This window comes from Homalodisca vitripennis, chromosome 5, assembly GCF_021130785.1.
Source record: "Homalodisca vitripennis isolate AUS2020 chromosome 5, UT_GWSS_2.1, whole genome shotgun sequence".
Classification (NCBI taxonomy): Eukaryota; Metazoa; Arthropoda; class Insecta; order Hemiptera; family Cicadellidae; genus Homalodisca; species Homalodisca vitripennis.
Window position 1 is genome coordinate 173,697,054 of NC_060211.1, and position 27,528 is coordinate 173,724,581.

The window sequence follows — 27,528 nt, forward strand, 5'->3', positions numbered from 1 at the left end:
TACAGTAACACACGGCGCGGCGCTAGATGGACAACACTGACCACGACACTGTGCAAGTCACGCTGGACGCAGACTGAGGTCGGGTGTATATAAGGTGACCTCTGCAGAAGTGCTCAGTGTTGTCGCCTTCCCCCACGTGGAATACTCTACACAGGTACTATACTACACAATATCATTCTATACTATACAATATCTCCTTGCTAGATCGTATATTTAATATTCATCAATTAATTTTATTGTTACAGAATTTAGTATTAAAATCATTTTTGGACTGACGTCGATTATTATGTTAATAAATGTTCTAGATTTTTATGAACGATGATGGGAAATTCTCATAATGTTTAAAGTACTTTGTAGAAATATTTCAGAACAGAAAACAAATATGGAGAGAACTGAGATGGACCAAAAACCCAAATTTACATATATATATATATATATATATATATATATATATATATTTTTAAGCGTCCTCTTTGGGTGTAGAATTAAAATAGTCAGTTGCGTGTGTCGATCTGTGTATGCGTTCGTAGTCATACCAAATTGTGAAATTCTCATAATTTAGAGATACTTTGTAGAAAAATTAGAGAATATAAGAAACTATGAGAGAATTGTGATGGGCCAAAACAGCAATTTTAGGTTTTCTGTAAAATTGTCCACTTTTGGGGTGCGTAATGTAAATAGTGAGTTTGGTGTGTAAATCTTTCGTGATCACACCAAATTATGAAATTCTCATAATTTTTAAAGTATCTACTTTGTACAAAAATTGCAGAATAGAAGAAATTATAGAGAAAATGTTTATGGGCAGAAACTTCAATTTTTGGTTTTCTATGAGTTTTCTCTTTGGATGTCTCGATTTGAAGTGAGTTAGTGTGTCAATCTGTGCATGCGTTCGTGATCACACCAAATTATGAAATTCTCGTAATTTTTAAAATACTTTGTAGAAAAATTGCAGAATAGAGGAAATTATGGAGAGAATTGTGATCGGCCAAAAACTCAACTTTAGGTTTTCTGTGAAAGTGTCTTCTTTGGGTGTAACGATTTTAAATTTTGAGTTCCGTGTGTCAATCTGTGCATGCGTTCGTGATCACACCAAATTACGAAATTCTCGTAATTTTTAAAATACTTTGTAGAAAAATTGCAGAATAGAGGAAATTATGGAGAGAATTGTGATCGGCCAAAAACTCAACTTTAGGTTTTCTGTGAAAGTGTCTTCTTTGGGTGTAACGATTTTAAATTGTGAGTTCCGTGTGTCAATCTGTGCATGCGTTCGTGATCACACCAAATTATGAAATTCTCGTAATTTTTAAAGTATTATGGAGAAAAACTGAAGAATAGAAGAAAATGTGGAGAAAATGTTGATGGTCCAAAACTTCAATTTTTGGTTTTTTATGAATTTCCTTCTTGGATGTCTCGATTTGAAATAGTGTGTCAATCGTTATATGCGGTCGTGATCACACTAAATTATAAAGTTCAAATTGTAGAAAAATTGCAGAATAGAAGAAAATATGGAAAAAATTTGTGATGGGCCGAAACACCAATTTCAGGTTTTCTATGAAAGTGTCCAATTTGGGTTCCAGAATTTAAATAGTGAGATGAGTGTATTAATCTGTGTACGGGTTCGTGATCGCAACAGATTATGAAGCGAAAGGATCATTCGAAATTAAATATCGGTCAGCTTATTTTGAAAATAATCTACTTTTATATATTATTTTCTCATTACTGAAATGTTCGGAGTTTTTATATTTACTACAGTTTTTTTTTCAAAAATTAAAAATTTTCTAAAGCTAAAATACCTACATTATATAATTATTACAAATTTTAATATTATTAAAATTATTATTAATATTATTTAAATTATTAGACGTCAAACAGATGACATATACACTAACCCAAACATAATTGTTCAAATAAATAACAAGAAAAGAAGACAATCTGACGATTCTGATGTATTTTTGATTGCATTTATAATCTAAGCAAATATAACAAAATAATAGTTACATAAAAATAAAGTACACTAAGTTTCAGATGTTAAAAAAGGACACCTCTATCTGCTTTTCGGTCCAAACCTGACTCGTGCTCAATCTTCTTTCTAACCAGCGTTTTAAGATCGGTAAATAAATGCTGGTAGATTGTTTTTTAATTTAAACTACCTATTTCATAAATAAATTAAAACTTATTAGTTTATAAATGTTGAACATAACCTTAAATCACAATAATAAAATATGAAAAAGCTTATAAATAACAATTTTTTATTTTTAGACGCTTAAAGGTTATGATATAGGAATGTGGTATTGTACTGTATAGGTAAAAACTACCAAAAATTAGTACTTATTTTACTAAACTACTTAAATTTTACAGCTAGCGGCCAGTATGGTTTTAGGACCATAAGGATAATACTAAACCTAAAACACGTCTACGCTTTTTTGTTGTTGTAAAAATTATTAGAATTGTACCATTTTTGAGATACAATGAATACACATCTTAACGCCTAATAGTTGTTTTGCATTTTTATTGCTTATTCAAATAAAAGTTTCAACGAATCTATTTTTATTTTATCGCTGCAAGGTATAAAATAATCCAAAAGGTATAACATTTATAATAAATAATGTTGAATTCGTATTAATCATATTCTACGAGTATTAAAATTAAACATCTTTACATATTTACAAAATAAAAATAAGAACTTAGAAGTGTTTTATGGTTTATCATTGTTTTAAGGTTAAAACTCAGGGTGGTTTTGCTACAAGCGTCTCTAAGCCTATTAATACAATAGCCTATTTGCCCTCGGCGGAGTGTAACGGGTACAACGGTTGTCGCAAGATAACCGAATCAAGCAACGTCGAGCGTGGCTGCTGCTTGGATGGGTGACCGCTGAGCGATCCTGTCCTTGCAAGCAGCCCGGCCGTTGGTGGTGGTTCGGAAGTCACCTTTAAGCCGCTGGTCCTCAGATTAAGTGTTACAGAGGGCTTCTTAGCCCTAACTTCGCCTGGTAAATAAGACATCTTTACTTTACTAAAAAATCTTTGGAAACGAAAGCTTCTCTATAACGTCAAGACAAAGTCTGTGCTTTCCTAATGTCATTTTAACGGTTGTATAGTAAACGTGTCGTTTTCTTTAGAGGATCAGACACTAAAACCACTAACTTATCTAGTATCAGACGATAGGCCCACTAGCTTCTTAAGGGTCAAAGGCTATAACTGTAGGCTTCTCTAGGATATGACGCTAGAGCCACTAGAATCTTAAGAGTAGGACACTAGAACCACAAGTTTCTCCTTGTTTAGGTACTAGATCTGCCAGAGTCTCTAGGGCCAAACGCTAGAACCACTTGCATCTTCAGGATCAGACGCTAGAACCACAAGTTTCTCCTTGTTTAGATACTAGATCTGCCAGAGTCTCTAGGGTCAAACGCTAGAACCACTTGCATCTTCAGGATCAGACGCTAGAACCACAAGTTTCTCCTTGTTTAGATACTAGATCTGCCAGAGTCTCTAGGGTCAAACGCTAGAACCACTTGCATCTTCAGGATCAGACGCTAGAACCACAAGTTTCTCCTTGCTTAGATACTAGATCTGCCAGAGTCTCTAGGGCCAAACGCTAGAACCACTTGCATCTTCAGGATCAGACGCTAGAACCACAAGTTTCTCCTTGTTTAGATACTAGATCTGCCAGAGTCTCTAGGGCCAAACGCTAGAACCACTTGCATCTTCAGGATCAGACGCTAGAACCACAAGTTTCTCCTTGTTTAGATACTAGATCTGCCAGAGTCTCTAGGGTCAAACGCTAGAACCACTTGCATCTTCAGGATCAGACGCTAGAACCACAAGTTTCTCCTTGTTTAGATACTAGATCTGCCAGAGTCTCTAGGGCCAAACGCTAGAACCACTTGCATCTTCAGGATCAGACGCTAGAACCACAAGTTTCTCCTTGTTTAGATACTAGATCTGCCAGAGTCTCTAGGGCCAAACGCTAGAACCACTTGCATCTTCAGGATCAGACGCTAGAACCACAAGTTTCTCCTTGTTTAGATACTAGATCTGCCAGAGTCTCTAGGGCCAAACGCTAGAACCACTTGCATCTTAAGAGTAGGACACTAGAACTACAAGTTTCTACTCGTTTAGTCACTAAAGCCACCAACTTCTCAAGGGACAAACGCTAGAACCACTTGCATCTTAAGAGTAGGACACTAGAACTACAAGTTTCTACTCGTTTAGACACTAAAGCTGCCAACTTCTATAGGGACAAACGCTAGAACCACTTGTATCTTCAGTGTAAGACGCTAGAACTACTAGCACTTCCAAGGTGAGACGCTAGAACCACAAGTTTCTCCTTGTTTAGATACTAGATCTGCCAGAGTCTCTAGGGTCAAACGCTAGAACCACTTGCATCTTCAGGATCAGACGGTAGAACCACAAGTTTCTCCTTGTTTAGACACTAGATCTACCAGAGTTTCTAGGGTCAAACGCTAGAACCACTTGCATCTTCAGGATCAGACGGTAGAACCACAAGTTTCTCCTTGTTTAGACACTAGATCTGCCAGAGTCTCTAGGGTCAAACGCTAGAACCACTTGCATCTTCAGGGTAAAACGCTAGAACCACTTGCATCTTAAGAGTAGTACACTAGAACCACTTGCATCTTAAGAGTAGGACACTAGAACCACAAGTTTCTCCTTGTTTAGACACTAGAGCTGCCAGAGTCTCTAGGGCCAAACGCTAGAACCACTTGCTAAAACCGTAAATCTCCGCGTATAGACGCTAGAGCTAATAGTTTCTCTAAGGTAGGACGCTAGAGCTAACAATTTCTCAATGCTACTACTCTGATTTTATTTGTAACAACCAGAACGAAAAATAACAGGAATATTTATTTTTCTTCGTAAGCATGTTAGACGTGTTAGCATCCTATCCTGGTTTGAACGATGCCTGTATGTGTTGCACAAATACCAAGGAGCTAACGAAAATATATTTAGTTTATTATTGCAATAAAGTTCAAAACCAAATAATTTTGAAAAAATTAGAGAATATATTATTACGTAGTATTATTAAACATAACGGAAGTGTACACAGTGTTTTTGGTTTTACTACTACTTTCTAACAAACTCGCACAACAGTGGTGTAATCAATGGCACTTTTAGACATTTTTTAAGACGGAAAATAGAGAAATCATTTTTCCATCATGGTATTCCTCCATCATATTGAATAATCATATACAGTCTGATGTTTTACACAATTCTCATGCTCTGGTGATTGGTCTATAACACCATGGTCCAACTTTGACCAACGTGTTTTTTTATGACATTATTGCTCACGTTTTTATCCACAACGCACTCTGATTAGGCAAAATTTCTTTAGCTATCAGTGAAAATAACTTGTAATGATTCAATTACCTAAGTTTGGTTCTTCAAGTCATAATGTGAAGCATTACAATGATGATAAAATAAACATGTAATACAGATAAGAAAATAATGTATATCAAATGATGCCTGTATCATATAACGAAAATGTACTACAAAGAATTAAATTTGCTATAAGTTAGTCGCAGTACGATATTTTCCTGGATAAACAACTGCATCACGTACAAAAATTATGCATTTAGATGACACGGCTATTTTGGTTGCATAATCAGACAAAACTATAGTTTGTTTCCTGTTGTCGTCGCTAGAAGTAAGCGTAGTAGAAGATTACTATCCAGAATCTGGAAGATTACTTCCAGCTATCGTTGACTGGAAGTTTTGTCTAAGCGGAAAAGTACTAAATCTGGTACTGAGTATTTCCTTAATTATAACCGGCGGTTTTGCATGCAATTTTGTAGGCCTTGCACGTGTATGAACATTTCTCATTCAAGTGAATTATATGTCCGACGTCAATGTTGAGTTTCCTTGTTTCCCCGATGAAGAAAATATACGATTACATACATACAAAAACCTGAGAAGTCTACTTATGTCAAAAGACAATAGAGATGACTTTTATAACATTCTTTAAATTTATAGTAAAGTGAGATAGTAACTTTGTCTTTGATATCTGCATGACCGTCCATACTGACCAACCACTGCTTACCTAATATTTGCAAAAATGTACAGTTTAAAAAATATTTTAGCAAAATTTTTTAATTTTCTCCTCTGGATATTTTCTTACTCTGTGCACAACAGCGGTTGTACAAAAGGTTGAAATAAGAAGCATCGTTACTATTAATCTTACTCTATGCTTTCAAAACTAGGAATGTAAACAAATTGAAAATCGTGGTAAAATTAAATAAACATATTTTTACGAAGTCCTAAAGCAATTTTTACACAGAACAGTCAATTAATAATATTTGTTTGCTGTAATGCAACTTTAGAGACCAAGATGGGATTTTCTCAATTTTAGTAGCCCGGAGGTATTTTCGAAATAAGAACAGGCATATATGTTAACCAAAATGTTCATGCAAAATGTCAGTGCAATTTATTCATCTACTTTTTACGTAATTTAGAAACACAAACACGAATGCATAGACTGACATTAGATTATTATATAATAGTATAGATATAGACGATTACAAAAAAACGAAGTAGTTATTTATACATTACATCGTACTAGAGTCATTACAGATTGTACAGGATGGAAGAGTGTAATGCATAATGCATAGCTCAGTGAATGTTTGTATGGAAAGTGCTCCTACACAAGCTAGGTGAAGGCTAGACTCTTCTGCATATATACAAACACTATTTAACTGCTGAATTTTAATTAAACCTCCATTTCTCCTTTGTTTCTGCATTTAACCCGGATGAGAAGCAACTGTTAATCGTTGAAAATTTATTCAAGGAAGACTCTCGTAGTGCTTTTATTTAGAAAGTGCGCACTTGTTTTTTGTTGTCATGCTTGGTTTTGTTTGTTCAACTGTTTGTTTACTTTTTATATTTACAGTGGTATACATTTATTTAAAACAGGCCTCGGTGAAAAGTAGCAAAACTACCTGCGAGATTGTAAATACATAAATATAGAAAGTCGGTGTATACTGTCTAAATTGCTTTTTCCCCATTTATTTCATTTATGTATTAAAACTTAAAATAATATTAACTTATATTTAATGTTCTATTACACAGATAAGTAGTTTTTTGTAAATCATGATGTATATGAATGTTGAGTTTAGCTCTAGTTCACCTTCCTCTTAGTGCAGCGTCTGAAATCACTGACGCTGTCACAGACTTGACTCCTGGAATCTGGAGTCATGTTCGTCTGAAGAGATAAAAAAGTCGGCCAAAAAGAAGCTCAAATAACACTCTACTTTGTTTTGGCATCAGAGACACCTAGACTACAATGATGTAATCTAGGTGAAGATGTGCTATCATTATCTCATTAGTAGTGCACTATGATGTTCTAGACACGATCCCAAAGCACGGGTTGATTTAATGTGAATGTTTAGTTTACATCAACCCTTTCCAACATAGCTACGTTATTGGTATGCTGTATAATGTGGTGAAATTTAAATTTATTTTATCTTACAACAAAACAACATGGCGAATAATACATTTTGAATAACAATAATTTATTTATAAAATGATTTTAAAGCAAAGTACATTGCTCATTTTTGATGGCGTATAATCTCATTACTCTTGGAAAACACAATTCTTTCGATACCAACATCCCTTTTTGTCCAAAGCAAAATGTTCATATGACAACATGAAACTCATTTTTTGACAAATAGGGAATGGTGCGCAAAACATTTATTTTGTAAACCTTCTATTTTTCTAATTTTTACACGATAGCTAAAAAAGAATAGGAGGTTAAAACTAAAAGAAACTTCCCTTACTATATCCAACGAACCCGGTATATATTTAATTTGTGAATGTTGATGTGGTATGAACAATCAGAACGTGAAAATAATATATGCAGTATATGTGTGTGTGTATATTTAATATTAAATCGCAGCCTTAAAGACACAATTTCCTGCAGGCAGGAAAAACGGAATGCAAATATTCCTACATTCCACGATAAATTGCAAGTGTTTAAATGTAAAGGATTATCTATGAGCACTCATAATTTCGGCAAAATCTATATATATAAAAATGAAACTGTTCGTGTGTAACAGCATCACTCACAAACGGCTGGACGGATTCGCCTAATTTTTTTTTTTAATTTGTTCGTCTTGATCTGTAGAAGGTTATAGGATACTTTTTATCCCTTTCCCGATTCAGGATTCCGCCCCACTGGTTACAGAAATACCCGTAAGAAATGCATTGCAGCAAACATATGTTATTAAGTGAAAGAGTCTTTTCAAATTTTTAATCAGCTGTTCTTTGTAAACATATATAATGCGACAAAAAATATATTTATATATAAATTTCTTTACACTTATAGTTTTAAAGCATAGAGTAAGCTTAAGAGAAACGACAAATTTTGTTTAAACTGTTTCTGCAATCATAATATATAAAAATGAATGTTTGTGTGTTTGTCCTTTATAGACTCAGAAACTATTGGACCGATCACTATGAAAATTTGTATTTTTCTATGTAGAAGGTTTATACGCAATGCCCATTGATGTAACTAACCACCAGGCTGTACTGCAAGATATAAAAGTTATCAAAGCGCCTGCACATTATAAACTGCAATTACAACACAGTAGTTACGTATATTAAAATATCCAAACACTATTTGAAGGCAAAGAAATATACGGGCAAAGCTTAAGAGACGCGTGCGAAGCCGCGGGAAACAGCTAGTAAACTGTTAAAGATAAATATGTGATTTTTCAGTGTGTGATATTTCAGCACAATATGACTTTTATTTATAAAAAGATTACTACCCCTTAAATAGTATTTTATTGCAACGTGTAATTTTCTTAAATTTTATTTCATTTAAAAATACCACTTCCTTAGATTATACATAATTAAAAAACATAGGTATAACTCTGGTACCTACTGTAAAATATTAAAATTTAATCTTCAGCCCAAACACAGATACAAAATTGTCTAAATTTACACTTCAAACGCATATCCAAATATATCTTTATGTTTTTGGACCTGATTATAAAATTTTTGAAGTACACTTTAAACACCCACAATTTCGGGTAAAATAATCCAAATATTTTTTTCAACTTTTGTGTTTTTTTAGGGAAGTTATCTTAAGAGCTGTGAGTTCGAAATTTTAAAAATTTCTAAGGCAACAAAAACAAAATGGTATAACGTATCTGTTTAAAGTCTATTATTGACGATGGAAGGTTTGAAAGGATAAGGGTTTCGTATATTTGCGATCGCTATATGTTACTAAATGTATAACACAACGTTTCGTGGACTTACATCCAACCTCTACGTCAGGTGAGGAGACTACATATACATGTACTTAGAAGTCACAACAGCGGGAATGGACAGCCACTAAAAACCAAAGATAAAGATATGGATAGACGTTTGAAGTGGGAAAATTAGACAATTTTGTATTATTTTGTGTTTGGGCTGAAGATGAATATTTGTAATATTTTACAGTGTGTGCCAGAGTTATGCCTACATGTATTTTTAATTGTGTATAATCTATGGAAGTGGTATTTTAAAATGAAATATAATTTAAGAAATTTATACGTTTCCAATAAAATACAACTTACGGAGTAGTCATCTTTTTTATTAATAAAGGTCATATCATACAGCCCCCAATCATCCTTTAAATGCTTACTGAAAATCACATATTTATCTATAATTTTTTTATTTTGGCGAGTTTATAAGATTGCTCATAAATAATGCTTTAAATTTAAATGCTTACGATTTCTCGTGCAATGTTGGAATATTTGCATTTGGTGTTTCCTGCCTGCTGGAAGTTTTGTCTTTAAGGTTGTGATTTAATATTTTATAAAAAATATTCTTATGACATCCCGATTGCATTACCAACATTCTCAAATTAAATATATACTCGGTTCGATTATAGAAAAAGAAGTTTTTTAAAGTTTTAACCTCCTCTTCTTTTTTTAGCTATCGTGTAAAAATTAGAAGAATCTTGTGATAATTCCATGGCAAGCACCTAGTGAGTGAAATTGATGAACTTCCTTCTGCAGTAAGGTCACACTTGCTTACACATCTCCGGAAGAAACTGGACTAAGAAGAAAACTGTTTTTGCTGAGCGTCAGCGAAGCCTATAACCCGAGAGGCTGGAAATTTCATTTGTCAGTCTGTCTCTGTAATTGTCGGTATAACTTGTGTGACATTGACTGTTATTCTTGTCTGTAAGTTTCTGGTGTGATTCAGTTTGACAGCGAAGCGACATAATGGAACCGGTGGTGACGTCTGTGGGGGCCGAGGCTGCTATGGGGGCAGTGTCGTCCACAGCGGTGTTCGTCTACCTGCTAGTACCCGCCCTAGTGCTGTGGTACCTCTACCACCGCCTCAGCAACCATCATCTGTACGAGCTCGGCAACAAGCTGCCGGGACCTCCCGCCCTGCCGGTCCTCGGCAACGCCCTGGAGTTCTTAGGCCTCTCCAGTCACAGTAACTATTGCATTAAATACATATACCGTACATTAGACTGGTCGGTTTAGGGTATGGAGCCACTCTGTCCCTATCTACTACTTGATATTAAGCGATATAAGTAGGTTTAGATTAGGTCATCATAAATGTGTTACTGGTAGTACCAAAGATAAAGTTAACCTTTACGAGTGTTCACGTGATCTGAGCTTGAGTTTGGGTACTACCTCATGGGATGTTTTTCATTTCCGCCAGAAGTGCGGGGCCACCGAAGCTTTTATTATACTTGTATTTTCAATCTGTACTTTACCGACCTCAGATCACGTCCCAGATCGTAAAACATTTTCCGACGACAGATCACGTTAGACGATCTGCACGTGATCTCAGGTTAGGAAAGAACCGCTCGGAAATGCCCTTGGCCATCAGTAAGAACTTCGGTGGCTGCACTTCTGGCGAAAAAAGTAATACTAGTAAGTAATAAGTAGTAGGTATGAATATAGTGGTCTCCGTATAATACCAAAGTACCATTTTTAGCCATTGCTCTTTAAAAATGTCTTTTTCTCAAGAACAGATCAAACCAATTTTGATAATTCTACAAGGAATGATAATTCCTTGAAAAGATACTATCAGAAATATGGCTGAAAATAAGGAAAGGGGTTGTTACAGTATGTATATGAAAGAGAACTAAATAAAATCGCATGTTTTATTGCAGTAATATAATTTCTTTGCAGTAATATAATGTTTTTTTTCTTGCATTATACTTCACTAACAGCATGTACAGGGTGGCGTATATATCAGTTTTTCCATAAATTGGGATATTTGTTTCGATAAGTTGGTAACAATGTTAAGTGGCAGCAACACGGAGTAAGTTTACTGTTGTCTGTTCATATAATAAATTTGTTTTCTTGCCTAAAACTGTTTTATTCAATTAATCTGTAACGCATTTAAATTTCTCTTCTGGGTAAACTGACATTATAGCGCCACCCTGTATTTTAGCCAAATTGTTACTTTCGAATAGTTGGCCACATGTAGAGTATTGTATCCACTAATTCAGAATCCACTAAGTTCCTTGGAATGTACATTGATCGAGGGCTGACATAGGATCACCATATAGAAAGCGTTTGCTCTAGGGTTGCCTCGGGTATTTATGTCATGCGCAAACTTGCAAATATTTGTTTTACGGTTGTCTTAAAAATTGCCTATTACGGTCTGATACATCCACATCTTTTTTAAGCTTAAGATTATGGGGCAGTTGTTCCAAATAAAAACTTGAAAGAGATTTTAAATCTTGAAAAAAAAAAAACAGGGCGTTATCTTGAGTAAAGGACAGGACAGGGATGTCCAACAGTATAGAACAATAGGCAGAGGCAGCTTTAGAATCGAACAACACAGAACGCTTGCAGCCTCAAGTTGGTGTCAGACTAATCAATAGGCTCCCTGTATTCACTCGATGACCCAACTCGAACTCGAAACTCGATGACCCAATAAATCTAAAACTTGTCTGAAACACCTATTTGTGTCAAGGGCGTTTTATTCTGGATGATTTAATGATGAGCCGCTGGGAAGACAATTCTTGAAATGTTGAAAACATTATCAACATGAAGCCCGCGGTTCTGATATATAACAAGAGTTGTACGGTTTTATCTTGACTAACATTATTTAAATGGTGTATTTCCCTTACCTTGCTCTGTTAATATTGTCTCAACGCAATAAATATTATTATTATAGCTAGGCAGTAGGCTACTTATTGTACATAAGTTAAATACGTTGACTGCGACATAGCCTACGCCCTAGCGTACTGGACGGATAAGAGTACTAAGTAACATACAGAATAGAGGCGCGAGTTGTTGTTTCCTTGTCATAAATTATTGCTTTAACATGTCATTCCCTGTGACCATGACTGTCCTGTGTGTGCTGTAAAACTTCACATCCTTATCTTCAACTCCGTCTCGCTAATAAAGGAATGTTTAATTCACTCAACCAATTTGTTTGGGCTTGATCACCAAATTGTCCAAACATTTGTAGATTAACCTCCTATAATTTAACGGGGTCCGTAATAATCTATATTTTGAAATAACCTATAAAACCCAAAAATAAAATAGGCTAATGAGCCCAATATAGGCTACTGAAACAAACTCGTTTAGGCTACCTACATCGTAATAAATGTAGTCATGTCAGTTTTTATTGTAATTAGGCTAGGTGTAAATTTTAATAGCAGTCATGTTCAATCAAGTTGCTAACTTGTTATTGCATGTTCAAATATTTGAGGTATTGATAAACGCAAAGAACAAAAGTTATAAATAATCCTAAACTTCTAAAACCGTTTTTAATTTTGCTATACACTGAGATATTAATATTCTCACTCAAAGTCATTATCATCTATCCCTACCAATCTCTTGTCTTGTTATTTACCAAAAACATAGCTTTCGTTTTAAAAACCCAGTTTTGGTAAAGGTTACTTGTACCCATGTCTTTATCTAGTTTTATCAACTAGTCTAACATCACAATAGTTTATTTCTATTAGAAAATATATAAACAGTTTAATCGAATTTTATGATTATTTTCAGGGATGTTCCAAAAACTATATGCCAGAAGTTTTGAGTACGAGAACATCGCGAGGTTATGGATTGGACCACGACTGTTCGTTTTCCTCTCGGACCCAAGAGACATAGAGGTAGGCCTCTCAGTGTTATTGTGTCACTGAATATGTAACAACAATGATTAAGGCAGTCCAACGTAAATATATTGAATTAAATATATTAGTGCTTTGACAATAAATAGATCAAAGCAGTAATATTCGCATGTACGCGTTTCTCAATGAACTCTTAAGGACCAAATTAAAGATTAACCTATTTACGCTGAAAATTTCAATTCAGTTCAGAATGGTTAGGGAGGTTTCGTAATTTAAAATATTAGGCGTTTTCACGTATTAACAGAGTTGAAATATGAATATTCAAATAAAATGAAATGAAACGTTTATTCTCTCTTCACAATCAATCAATTGTAACAAAGCACCAATAATGTTATATTTCTATACCTAGTTTTTGATAAAATAAAATGTTAATTAATTAGGGTGTATTTTTATATTCTTGAAAACTAATGTTATAATAGAATGTACAGATAAACGAAACAGAAATATAAGCTGTTGCAGAACTGCTGAGGGAATAAATACACAAGTTAGAGAAGATAAATTCTTCTGTTTTTGCATGGGAGTCACCAGTATTTTATATTTTCAATGTAGATTTTTACTGTTTTCTCCTGTTAACCTAGACAAAAACAAACACACACATCCATACATACAATATGAAAACATATGCTATCACATGTAATATTATTGCAATAACTATTCAGTCGTATATCTCTTGAGGCAACTACTTTTGAGGCAAAAATAATTTACGCAAAAGTAAATTTGCTTGTAAAGCTATTTTTAAATAGATTGTTTTAGTTATTCTTTAGAGGAACATATTATTTTACATGTTTGGTTATTATTATTATTGTTTAAGAAAAATGTTGTATGTGTGTATGTGTTGTTAAATGTATTTTAACCATTTCGTAGTAAAGATATTAAAAGGTGAGAAAAAAATTGTATCCAAATATAATATAACTCAGATTGTACATATTTTGTCATTATAATGTGAGTACGTGGCATTTGGTTTTCATGAATGTAGTCTACACTAAGTTACGTCCCAGACCTACGAATCAAATTGTTCGCAACAGTCACCGAATCGTTCGCGAGCACAGGTGCGTCAAGTCGAAATCCTTTCTACTGTGTTTAAACGTGTTATGACTAACATGACTGGTCGGTAGCTCATAAGTCCCTGAAGAAACGTCAACCTCTTCCACCATGCCTTGGGGATCATTCTTTTTATTGGGACTATAGCAACGTGAGGTGACACCCAGCAGGGATCACTTCTGGCTGGTTTATACCTACCAGTTGAACCCAACACTGGGCACAGCAAAAACCGATATGCCACTTCAATCTGGGCAACCTTATGGATGTCCAGTAGCGGCACATCACTAACCGCAAATGTTGAGATTCTGGGGTTCATGGGCAATTCGATAGGTCTGGTCTACTGTGGAAGATGACTGTTGGAGTTGGTGGGGTTTGTTCCCTTACCTCAGAGGTTCTTGTTAACCTCAACAAGGGTGTACCACCCCCTGCCTACTTTGACTGGAGAGGCTGGTTCAGAGCTGGCTTCCCTTTCTTTCTTCCGGGATGACTTTGAGATTAGTGCCCTAATTCTTCCTCATGGATCTCGATAGGAAGCGGCCCCTACTCCCTAACCTTACCCATCCTGAATATCCTATCACTCCGGAAGCAGCGCAAAGGTTCTTACAGGACTAAGTGCAATTTATAAGCTTCTTGTCCTAAAAGAACAAAAAAAAGGTGGTGGGGTGACCGGTTGAAAATCAGGCGCTCTGAAAGACTGTGTATTTGCTCAGTCCACATAAACATCCCTGGTCCCTCTCGCAGTCACAACTCCAAAGCTTCGCCACGCTTTGGGCAGGGCTTCACTCCCAAAACTCGGTTAATCCAATATAGCATTGCTGCATAAAGTGCAACACAATTCAATTTAAGGTAGTTCCTTCTTTATTTTTGGTGTAATACAGTTGAAATTACTTTCCATTTTAAAAACTTATTAGGATTATACATAAGTAATTAGTTTTGTGACAACTATTTCCTGTTCAGCTAATTCTGGGAAGCACAGTCCACATCGACAAAAGCCCGGAGTACAGGTTTTTCAAGCCCTGGCTTGGCAACGGCTTACTGATCTCCACCGGAGAGAAGTGGCGAGCACATCGCAAGCTGATAGCACCGACTTTCCACTTGAATGTTCTCAAATCTTTCCTTGATCTCTTCAACGCCAACAGCCGAGATGTCGTCGAGAAGCTTCGCAAGGAGGGCGAGAAGGAATTCGATTGCCATGACTATATGAGTGAATGCACGGTGGAAATTTTATTAGGTAAAGTATGCATAAATTGAGTAGTTTAGTTTCTACTTCGTGTATCTTTCACAAAGGGCCCTTATTTCTATTTCCCCAAAATAGTGAATTTAAGAAAAGAACAATACTGAAAAAATTATGTTGCATTAATAGATATTAAATGTTGTATTGCATTTAAACAACTTTGTAATTGATTCTAGACGCCATTATATTTCTCAAATTATAACTTACACACACAAAGTTAGTTTGGTTCAGGTTGCAAATTGGTTAGACTTCCATTATTACATTCAAAAATGTTACAAGTAGCAAAATATTCTTGAGACTTTACTTTTATATATACATATATATACTGTATTCTAGTACTTTTTCTCCATTATGATGAACCAAGGAAAAGGTAAAATAAAGCCAAAGGTTGGTGAGATATTAGTACCAGTAAACCCAAAGGGTTGTGAGATGGAATGTCAGTAAAGCCAAAGGATTGTGAGATATGGGTGCCAGTAGTCAGTACGTTTTCACCTTTTTGTTTAGTTGTTATTGACTAGAGATGTTTTGAAAGGATAATATGATTTCGGACATTTACTATCGTTATATGTTACAAAAAGTTGTATACTTTTAATAACCAATAACAATGACAAATGTCCAAAATCCTACTATCCTTACATTACCAGTTTTGATGAAGATAGGATAGCAAAACCGAAGTCTGGTAAGTAGGTTTAATTTTTCTTGTAATGTTTGATGTAGCTTTTAATTCAACTAATCCTTGATTTTGTTATAAATTTCATTCTAGATATTTCTTTCTTGTTTACCGTTATGAATCTGGATTTATTTCAGAAACCGCTATGGGAGTCAGCAAGAAAACACAAGACAAAAGCGGATTTGAATACGCAATGGCTGTTATGAAGTAAGTGTGACATTTCTTTACGTCTTGCAAACCTTTATCAGATCTAAGACACAAAACGTTTCAGAAATTTGAAACTAATATTACGCTGACTAAAACATTTGGACTTTTACTTCTGATCTTATTGTTAATTTCATCTGTCTGTTCTACTAAAATAAATAACTCATATACCATAACATTTAAATCTAAAGAAATAATTAATTCACTTGAATGTTAACTAATTTATTACGAAAGTAGACCTAATAATGTTCAAACAAATGTAATGTTCTAGCTCTGTATTTTGTAACAGAACCAGTTTGCACTGTATAAACACACAATCTAAGTTCCTTGAAATTATTAGAGAAATCTTTTCTGAGGAAGAAGTTGATCCTGAGCTATGCTAGTTTTGGTCGTGGTCAAAATCGAGAGGGATGCAAATCATACAATGCAAATTAACTCTTGGTTCCTGGGCTATAACACTTGTACTTTTCTAAACCACTGTGTACACAGTGCTGATTATGAATTTTTGAACAGTTTGAACCGATTTTTGACAAATTTAGGTATACCACAATTGAACATTAAAAAGAAAGAAAATGTAGTTATTTTTACTTTTACACCATCAATCAAACAAACTCAGAATTTCAAATGTAAAATATTAATATTTATATCATATAGTTCATAGTTTTAGAGACAATCAAGAAGCTATAACTTGGCACCATAATAATGTGATTAACAATACTATTAATTTGACAACAAAAGTAACTCAAATATTACTCAGATTTGCAGAGCAATGCATGTGATTATTATTAGAAGATTCGCTCATTGCGCTATAGTACAATTAGTCTGGACTACACTTATAGATTCACTCATATTACACTACCATTAGTCTGTACAAATCTTAGAGTATACATTCATGTTGCGACACTACCATTAGTCTGGACTAATCTTAGAATATTCACTCATGGTGCGACACTACCATTAGTCTGGACTAATCTTAGAATATTCACTCATGGTGCGACACTACCATTAGTCTGGACTAATCTTAGAATATTCACTCATGGTGCGACACTACCATTAGTCTGGACTAATCTTAGAGTATACATTCATGTTGTGACACTACCATTAGTCTGGACTAATCTTAGAATATACACTCATGGCGTGACACTACCATTAGTCTGGACTAATCTTAGAATATTCACTCATGTTGCGATACTATCATTAGTCTGGACTAAGAGTATTCACTCATGTTGCGACACTACCATTAGTCTGGACTAACTTAGAGTATTCACTCATGTTGCTACACTACCATTAGTCTGGACTAATCTTAGAATATTCACTCATGTTGCGACACTACCATTAGAATATACACTCATGCTGCGACACTACCATTAGTCTGGACTAATCTTAGAGTATTCACTCATGTTGCGATATTATCATTAGCCTTGACTAATCTTAGTATTCACTCATGTTGCGACACTACCATTAGTCTGGACTACTCTTAAAATATCCACTCATACTGTGACACTACCATTAGTCTGGACTAATCTTAGAGTATTCACTCATGTTGCTACACTACCATTAGTATGGACTAATCTTAGAATATTCACTCATGTTGCGACACTACCATTAGAATATACACTCATGCTGCGACACTACCATTAGTCTGGACTAATCTTAGAATATTCACTCATGCTGTGACACTACCATTAGAATGTACACTCATGCTGCGACACTACCATTAGTCTGGACTAATCTTAGAATATTCACTCATGCTGTGACACTACCATTAGAATATACACTCATGCTGCGACACTACCATTAGTCTGGACTAATCTTAGAATATTCACTCATGCTGTGACACTAACATTAGAATATACACTCATGCTGCGACACTACCATTAGTCTGGACTAATCTTAGAATATTCACTCATGCTGTGACACTTGATTAGTTATGAGTTGTCTGGAATGTTCTGCACTGCATGCAAAATGATTCACTATTTAATCCACATCTGTTAATATATGTTATAAAATCTGAATAAAAACAATTGGAAATTCATTCTTCATCATTTGTTATGGTTTTTTTAGGATGTGTAATATTCTGCATTTGAGACAGACAAAGGTTTGGCTCAGACCTGAACTGCTGTTCAAGCTAACACGATACGGAAAGGATCAAGTACACTTATTGGATACGATTCACAGCTTAACGAAAAAGGTAACTGAATACAGTATGTGTATAGTACAGTTTTAATATCACAAGTAAATATTTAAGCACGCTTAAAATAAATATTCATACAATAAATGTTTACAGGTACTGAAGAGGAAGAAGGAAGAACATCAAAAGGCAAAGAAGTCAATATTAGAAAAATCATCTCTTGAAAAACTAATTGCACAAGACGAAGAAAAGCTGAAAGAAATGAAAACTAAGGCCTCTAAATCGTCTGCAGAAGACAAGTTTTCCTATGGCCAAGCTGCCGGACTCAAAGACGACTTGGATGTTGAAGATAACGATGTGGGCAAGTTGATAATTACTACTACAAAATTATTGTGAAACTATTGTAAAATCTATTATTACAAGGTCATTTTTAAAACAATAAGTCAATTTGTAAATATTATTCATTAGAAGTAACTAACCACTAATTAACTACATCAAGGTTAATAAAACCAGCCAGCCATACAGAAAACCCTAAGATTGGTTGTCTAATAATATTGCTACACATAATTAATTAGGTTTTTAATATAATCTCCATTGTTCAATATTACAGTACTAAGATAGGACCCACCAATCCAATAAACTTCAGTCAAACCAACCATATTTTTCTGAATATTCTAGGGCTTGAGCTGGAAAATTTTCTCGCCTGTCTGTCTGTATATCCGCAGGATATCTGAAGAAGGAATTCAGCTATGACTTGAAATTTTGAATAACACAGTACAACCAGTTCGATGATGGTGCATGTCCCTCCATGGGATTTGGCTGAGCGTTAGAAAAGGGTGATGTCTTGAGAATGAAATGAGCTGTATACTTGAAATTTTGTATACTTTACTTAGCTATAACTTCAGGTTCTGGCAAACTTCTTCTCCTGTCTGTCTAACTGTTGTGTATCTGTTTTCTTCTAGATATATCAAGAATGAATTGAGCTGAGATCTTAAGATTTTTTTATGTAATGTCATTTCTATGTAGACAACAGACTAACTATCTGTAGGATATTACGAGAATGATTTCATCTGTATACTTTAAATTTTGTATGAAACTTCAATATAGACAAGAATTAGTTTGATAAAGGTGCATGTTTATCAATATGATTTTACTGAGCGTTATTGAAGTCCACCACTTAGTAGTAGGCTGGCATATTTTTTTCTTCTGTCTGCCTGGGTGTTTTAACCCGAGAGTGGTCGCGCCTATGTCGCACCTGAATCCGGTCGCTGTGGGTCTAGGTGACCCGCAAATTAAAACCTTGTTATATCTGAAAGCTCTATTACTTATTTAATTAATATTACATATATGTTAATTTAGGAGCTAGTTAATAGAATTTAACATGTTTCGGAAACATTTTTTATTTATTTACATGTTATTTAAAAATTATGAAATGTATGTCACAGATCTTAGCAGTTTGTGTTGACTAATTTTCTAATGTCTGTATAAAAATCTAGTTACAAAATATTTAAATTTTAATGATTGTATTTATTGGTTTAAGATACAAAATACCTAAATAAAATTTAAAACACATACATTATTTCGAAATATTTTTAGTAAATTCTCCTGTCAAATTTAATAAAATAAAAACTAAAACCTAAGTAGAAAATTATTAGGTAAAATATTAAAACAACTATGAAGTATTTAAACCTTACCTAATATTGCATATAATTAATTTTTTAATAACTACATCTTAAAATAATCAAAACTTATCACTATTCTTAAAATATTATCTTGAGAAAAATTTTTGAAGTAAAACAAGTCGGGGACGCACTCGTTGAGACCTGAAAATAAATTACATTTTTCATAAAACTTAAAGATTAAAGATTTTCTCTTTAACTTGTTATTATAATAAATTATATTACATGAGTAAACAATATGAGGTAATCCTAGGTAATGTTCTCTATACGCAAGAGGAATTTCATCATCCGACACAGGTCCATCATTTTCCGAATCTTCGTCACTCTGCTCTGTATCTGAATTTCTGCAGGCATCGTCCTCTCTTTCTTCTATTTCATCTACGTCACTTCCAACATCAGTTCAGCTCCAGTTTCAACATCGGATTCAACATCTTCTTGCAGGGCCTGGAGAATTCTGTTTTCATCCAACACTACACGCTCTGCCGCTCTAAAGGGAGCACTTGTACTTGAGCCTTCAGCCATTTCACTTAGTTTTTGAACAATAACATAGAATAAAAAATTATATGCTATAAATGTTAATAAAAATACCATAAACGCTAAAAAACACTGTTCAAAAAATAATTTGATGTAAGACACTTTGATAACGAAAACGGTCGCTGCGGGTCACGGTGACCCACACGTGTCTATCCCGGACACCAGTCTCGCATAAACTGAACAAAACTGTCTTGAGTTATAGTGGGTGGGGAGGCAGGCAGGTATGCGAAAGGCCGGAAAAATTAATTTTTTTTGTATAGGCAGGACAGATGACAAAAGTCACGTGCGGGTCACTATGACCCACAGCGACCACTGCCGGGTTAAAATCTATTTTCTGTCTGGAGGACATACAAGGGGCTATACTTGAGCAAAGCCTGGTACGGAAAGCAAAGCTTGTGGTGTCGGAAATCCTATCTTGTTTCCATGTGTAGTAAACAAATACTGATTTCCTTCTCACTTTGTCTTATTAGAAATTCAGGGAATGCACAAATAAGCTGTGATTTTTATTTTCTCAGTGAAAAGTTTCCAAATTTAACATTCCCTATTTTTCATTAAACCTTCAAACACAATGTTTAGGTTGAAAACAAGAAAAACTACACTTTTTTGCTAAGCTTAAGTGGTGCTTCCTAACGTTCATTTCACACTTAGCACATAGGAAACTAATAAAAACGCGCATACATCATATTCAACATTTTTTCTATGGACTCAAATTTACTTCGCTTTTTATTTCATAGGAGGTAAGGAAATGTTAGAGGCTTATATTAAACTTCATGTCTGTCTTTAATACCTAAGTATTCATGATTATAAATTCCTCGTGTTTTTAGGTGAGAAGAAGAGATCAGCCTTCTTGGATTTTATGATTGAATGTGCTCAGAATGGAGTTGTCCTCACCGACGATGAGATCAAGGAGCAGGTTGACACCATTATGTTTGAGGTACTCAATACTTATTACTTAGTCGTTTACATCATAATGCAACCTCTATTAATTAATAAGTACAAACTTTTGAGGATATTAGATCAAATAAAGCTCATTATGATTGTTTTGGCAAGTCAATAAAATTTTGAGAGGAGTAAACATTGTATCTTAATCTTTATAACTTTGATATGTTTAATACAATTTTCTAATGACCTCTAGCTTCTAACCTATTTCAGAAAGAAATTTTTTCTAACAATAACTTAATGTCACAAAATTAAAATATATTATTTTAAATATAATTCCAGAAGTAAAGTAATAAAATCCAATTTTATGTTGTAAACCATCTAAATCTACATCACAAGATGTTGATTACTTGTACAGATTGATAAAAACATTGTTTTGTGGTAAAGAGATACGTAGATTTCGTATATAAAACCAGCCTATGAAATTATCTTAAATGCACTTAGAGAAAACTTCCACATCACTTCACCAAACAATATGACAGGTTTGTTGGTCACCTTGGTACGCCATTTTGTTACAATATGACGGTTGTTATTTACAAAACCAAAATTCACAACTCTGTTACTTATGAACCTAAAGAAAAAACAAAAAATGTTCTGGAATGCTTAAACACTTTTCAAAACTAAACTAAATTAGTTTCGATTCCCGATTCAATGTGCTGGAAGGACTTTTTCAAAATTATTTCAGATAGAAAAAAGAAGCTTTGGAAATGCTCAAAACATGAAAACTACCTCTGGATATCTAAATGACATCTTCTCTAAATAGTACTCTTGTAATGAGGTAGAGGTGGCAGTTGAAGTCAACATGGACAAATCAAACATAAATCGGATCTGAAATTCCTCGAAGATACCTAATAACTGGGTAACATCAAAAAATTAATGGTAAAAGGCCCAAAGTGTAACACTGAAACAACTGCTAAGCACAGCGGCATAGCACAAGTAAAAGGTAAATTTTCATAGAATAAACCTATAATGTTCCTACACAAAACACAGTGTAGTACATATACTAATTTGAATCAATATTAAATTAAATGCCAACTGTAGTCTATAGCATTTTTGTGTTACAGGGCCACGATACCACAGCAGCCGGAAGCAGCTTCTTTTTGTGCATGATGGGAGCCAGGCCTGACATTCAGGTATGTTGCAATCATTACTGATTTTAATTACGCTTTAATTTAACTCCAATTGTGTGTTTGTTGTTCACCTAGAACAAGAAGTAGGGAAGTAAGTCAGCATCTCTTTAGCACCAATCCATATTCTCGTGGAGGTTCCTCAAAGGACCTTTGTGCTGTTTTCAGAGTGACAGCATCCTCAGAGTGGATTAGGATAGAATAGTGTGTGCCTCTTGTTTACATCCCATCTTACTTTCACCATGAGAAGGAATAGTGCTCACTATGTCACTTGTCACCTTGGAAGAATAGAAGGCTAACTATGTTCCAGCCACATTCAGTCAAAGTGAGCAGAGAGGGTTAACTTCCTCATATTAAGGCTTTCAAAAACCTTCAACAATAAGGAAACCCCAACAGTATTCCAATAGTCACCCTCCTCAATAAACTTGTCCTATTAATCAATCCTCTAACCTCAATATCTCAGCATTTGCAATTACTTACGTTATGCTTCTGGTCTTCCGTTCGGTTGTCCAGATATAAATGACACATCAGTTTTTTTCTGTACCAAGTACAGATTTAACTCATTTACATTGAAACACATATTGAAACCAATATTTAAAACCTTTCGATAGCAAGGCCTCACAAAAATAACAGTCTTGAATATTGGTGTATGTGTTTCAATGTAAATAAATTAACAAGTAGCCAATACAAGCTCTATCTTCAACATTTCAACAAGTATAGATTTGTTTAACTGGCAAGTGTGAACCCTCTGGAGACCAATGTTGTGTTACAGTGAGTATTTCTCATCCACATAAAATGGCATCTATTACATTTTCTTATTTTTTTGAACATGTTAATGGAGATACATTTCCTGGTATAGACCATATGAAAGTTCACAATGAATACGTTTTCAGGAAAAATGTCTTCAAGAGGTTGATGCCATTTTTGGAGACTCAGACAGGCCTTGTAGCTTCCAGGACACTCTGGAAATGAAGTATCTGGAACGCTGCATCATGGAAACTCTTCGAATGTACCCACCAGTGCCAGTAATTGCTCGAGAGATCCAACAAGATCTGCAGCTAGGTAATATTCAGTTTGTTTCTCCTCACTGTAGTCCAGATTTTTATACAGGTTTTAAGTACATTCAGATTCAGAAATTCTTTATTCATAAAACAAATGCACAGAATGTACAATGAATAATAGTCACATCAAGAACATTTTTTTACATAGAAAGGAAAAGTGAAGCTTGCAATGCAATGTATGGCTATTTGATTTTTCACCATTCTTCATCAACTGGACACTATGTGATTGTCTCATATTAATGATTTACTTCACTAACGTTGATTAGTGTTTTCTGGATGAAAGCAAAAGAAATACTGTACAGAAATCATAACCTCAGACTGTCATTTGTTCACAGCCTCCATGGACAAAGTAGTGCCAGCACACTCAACGGTGGTGATTGCCACATTCAAACTGCACCGCCGCCCTGACATCTACAATAATCCTGACCACTTCGACCCGGACAACTTCCTGCCAGAAAAGTCTGCCAGCAGACACTACTACTCCTTCATTCCCTTCAGTGCAGGGCCCCGAAGCTGTGTTGGTACGCTTGAAACTCATTTACTCCACAGTACTTTTAAGTGTATCAATGAATAACGTAGAAAGTAATAAACTACAGTTCATGTAAGGAGAAATAAGGATAGTAGCCTTTAACCCTCCTTCTGGTCAGCAACTCATTTTGAGTTACTCTGGGCTCACTCTGTAATGACGTGATTCATATTGAGTACTGTTGTCATTTCCGTTCTTATGAATTTAACCATAAAACGGGGCTTTAACCCCGACAAATTCGATATCCCAATGAACTAAAATATCACAAGGTATTAAAATTTCTTATAAACCTAATACCTTGACTCTGGCAATTTACAAAATAGTTGCATAGTTAGAGCCGACGACAAAGTTGTCTGAAGGGTAAAAAACAACCTACATTTCTAAGTATCATACCAAAGGATGTTTTAATTTTGAATTATATAATTTAAGCTTAGATTCTACACCATTAGAAGAAATTATTTAATTTACTAAAGAAATTTTACTAAGATGAATATAACAAACTTTTTACTGAACTGTATACTTATATTTTGAAGTTAAACATGTTTTCCTTTTTTGTTAAGACATAATTATACTTGGATTCATTGAATAGAACTTGAATTTTGGATTACTATGTTATAAAATACTCATATATTGTATCTGAATCAAGATTTTATATTGACCAATTATAAAACATCGCATTTTTTGTTAATTTACAAAACTGTCTTGTATATGTAAGTAAAAAAGGAATGCCTTATATATTTTACACAGTGTTTCATATTTTCTTATTAGATGATAAATGTTGCATCTTTTGGCTATTTTGATAAAGCATGTAAATTTATAGGAACAATATCATGGAATAAGGTGGTTTTGTTAAATTTGATGCATGGGAACAGTAATTTAATTTATTGTCAATTTCAATACAAAGGGGTGTTGTATTTCAGGCAAAATTTTCATAGTAGAAAAAATAAAAGGTTGATATTGTTCAGAATGCTTTGCCTTGTGTAAAAATATAGGTTTACTAAGTCAAACCACAACATTAGACTATAGATCATTAGCCTATGTTGGGATGTCAATAAACAATTATAGTGATTGGTGTGTCTATTATGAATGTGGATTCAAAAATAGTATTTCCTCCAGTGTTTAAATAGTTATCTGACATTACCAAAAAGTAGAAAAATAATCTCCAATAAAACATAATGAATATTTAGTTTAACTCCAGTTCACCTCCCTCTTAGTGCAGCATCTGGAATCTGATGCTGTCACAGACTTGACTCCTAGAATCTGTGACACGGTTGCTCCACTTTAGAGATTGTGTTCAAAACACCATAGAGCACTCAATTGTGCACCTGATGAGACAATGAGAATACCTTTTCACCTAGATTTCACTATACTGTGTGACCTTTTTTGTCACCAACTTTTCTTAGATCTCTGCAGACAAGTATGACTCCAGATTCCAGGAGTCAAGTCTGTGACAGCATCGGATTCCAGACGCTGCACTAAGAGGAAGGTGAACTGGAGCTAAACTGAACATTCACATTGAATCAACCCTTTCCGCCATGTGTAAAATCATAATACTTAATTAATAAAAGGACCTGCAGAATTGTTTGCCACTACAACATCAAAGAATTTTACTTAAGTATTGTAGTTTTTTAAATTGTTTCAAAAGCATTAGTAAAATTAAACAAGAGCATCTTTTGTTAGTATTTAACAATGTTTATATGAAACCAACAAACTAATCACAATTTATTGTGTTAAGGGCGGAAGTACGCCATGCTGAAACTCAAGGTCATCCTCTCGACCATTCTGAGGAATTTCAAGGTAGTCGGTGGGAAGAAACAGCCCAACTGGCAGCTCCAAGCCGATATAATCCTGAAGAGGACAGACGGGTTCAACATCAAGCTTGTACCCCGTAAGAGAGGAGTCGAGGTGCAGTCGACCGCCTAGACACCCTAAAGTCAATATCTCAAAGTGTGATCGTTGTTGAAGTTTAGCAAATATATTTATTATCCTGTTTGCAAGTTATTGAATTTCCACCCACAATCCTCCTCAATAATCAAAACAGAAATTTACTTCCTATTCAATTTTGGAATATTACTCTGACACCATAATCCAAATTTACAAGAGTTAAAGTTTGATGTGTGACAGGGTTTGATAAATCCTTGCTTCTTATAATCATAAAATTTTTACAAAATATTGTGAGTTTTCAAGTGATGATGACAGTGTATTATGGTTATTTTTTCCTCACATGAAATACGGTATATTGGCATGGGGTTCTTCCTCCAAAGCAATTTCTATTTTTATATTGCAAAAAAGAGCTTTGAGAATCATAACAAAATTAAATTTTATATCACCCTGTAGGTCTATATTTAAACAGTTAAATTTATTGACCATTCCGTCACTTTATATATATGAGGTCTTAATGTATACCCATAAAAACTTACTTGATAATATCACCACAAAAGATCATGATTATAATACAAGACAGAGAGACAGACTTATATACCCAATCCATAGAACTAAATTATTTGAAATGTCCCCTTATTACAAAGGACTAAAATTTTACAATAAAATTCCAATATCTCAATCCTCTTTGCCTCCAGAAAAGTTCTCTATAAAATTAAAACATATTTTAATAGAGAAAGAATATTATTCAGAAACTGATTTTCTAAATGATGCAACCTTCATTAATTAAATTACCCCCCAAACCATATCAAAACATTTTGATGTATATATATTAATTCCACTGTATTTATTTTATCACTAATTATTTTTAAATGTGTTTTATGTTTTGTAAATTATTTTATTTTAGTGTAATAATAGCTACATCTATCTTTATTTAATTTTAATATGAATTATAATCTGTACCTGTATCATTAGAGTTTAATGTTTTATATACTTACTGGATCACTGTTTATGCGATTAATATTGATTATTTATCAATGAATTGTCAATTATGTTTATAACTTCTTTTAATTAGGATTAGTATATTTTAAACTATATTGACGAGTCACCTGTTCATTGTAGATTTTATCTACTACATTTATGTAACGTTACGTGACAATAAATTTCTGATTCTGAATCAATGTGGTCCTCAACAGAGAATTCTAATCAAGTTGAGGCGTCTTTTAGATCCCAGCAGACAAGAGAATTGAGTTGCTGTACTCTAGTAGTTCAATATACCTCGATATTTTACTTGAACCATAAAAAGACTATATAGTTACAGGAGAAAGATTGTGTCGTTTGTAAAATTCAAAACTATTTTTTTCCCACATAATCTTACAATTTCAAGAATTTCA

At 34.2% G+C, this 27,528-nt stretch overlaps 1 protein-coding gene across 1 annotated transcript; it reads left to right on the forward strand.

The window, feature by feature from the left end:
- LOC124363195 (cytochrome P450 4g15) lies at positions 1–26,246 on the forward strand. The gene is made up of 12 exons (XM_046818354.1): positions 1–154; positions 10,200–10,439; positions 12,983–13,089; positions 15,106–15,379; positions 16,190–16,259; positions 18,321–18,447; positions 18,544–18,748; positions 21,425–21,534; positions 22,604–22,672; positions 23,560–23,728; positions 24,063–24,248; positions 25,989–26,246. Exons 2-12 carry the CDS (start codon positions 10,220–10,222, stop codon positions 26,174–26,176), a joined length of 1,725 nt encoding a protein of 574 aa, XP_046674310.1. The 5' UTR covers positions 1–154; positions 10,200–10,219; the 3' UTR covers positions 26,177–26,246.
- The last annotated feature ends 1,282 nt before the right edge of the window (positions 26,247–27,528 follow it).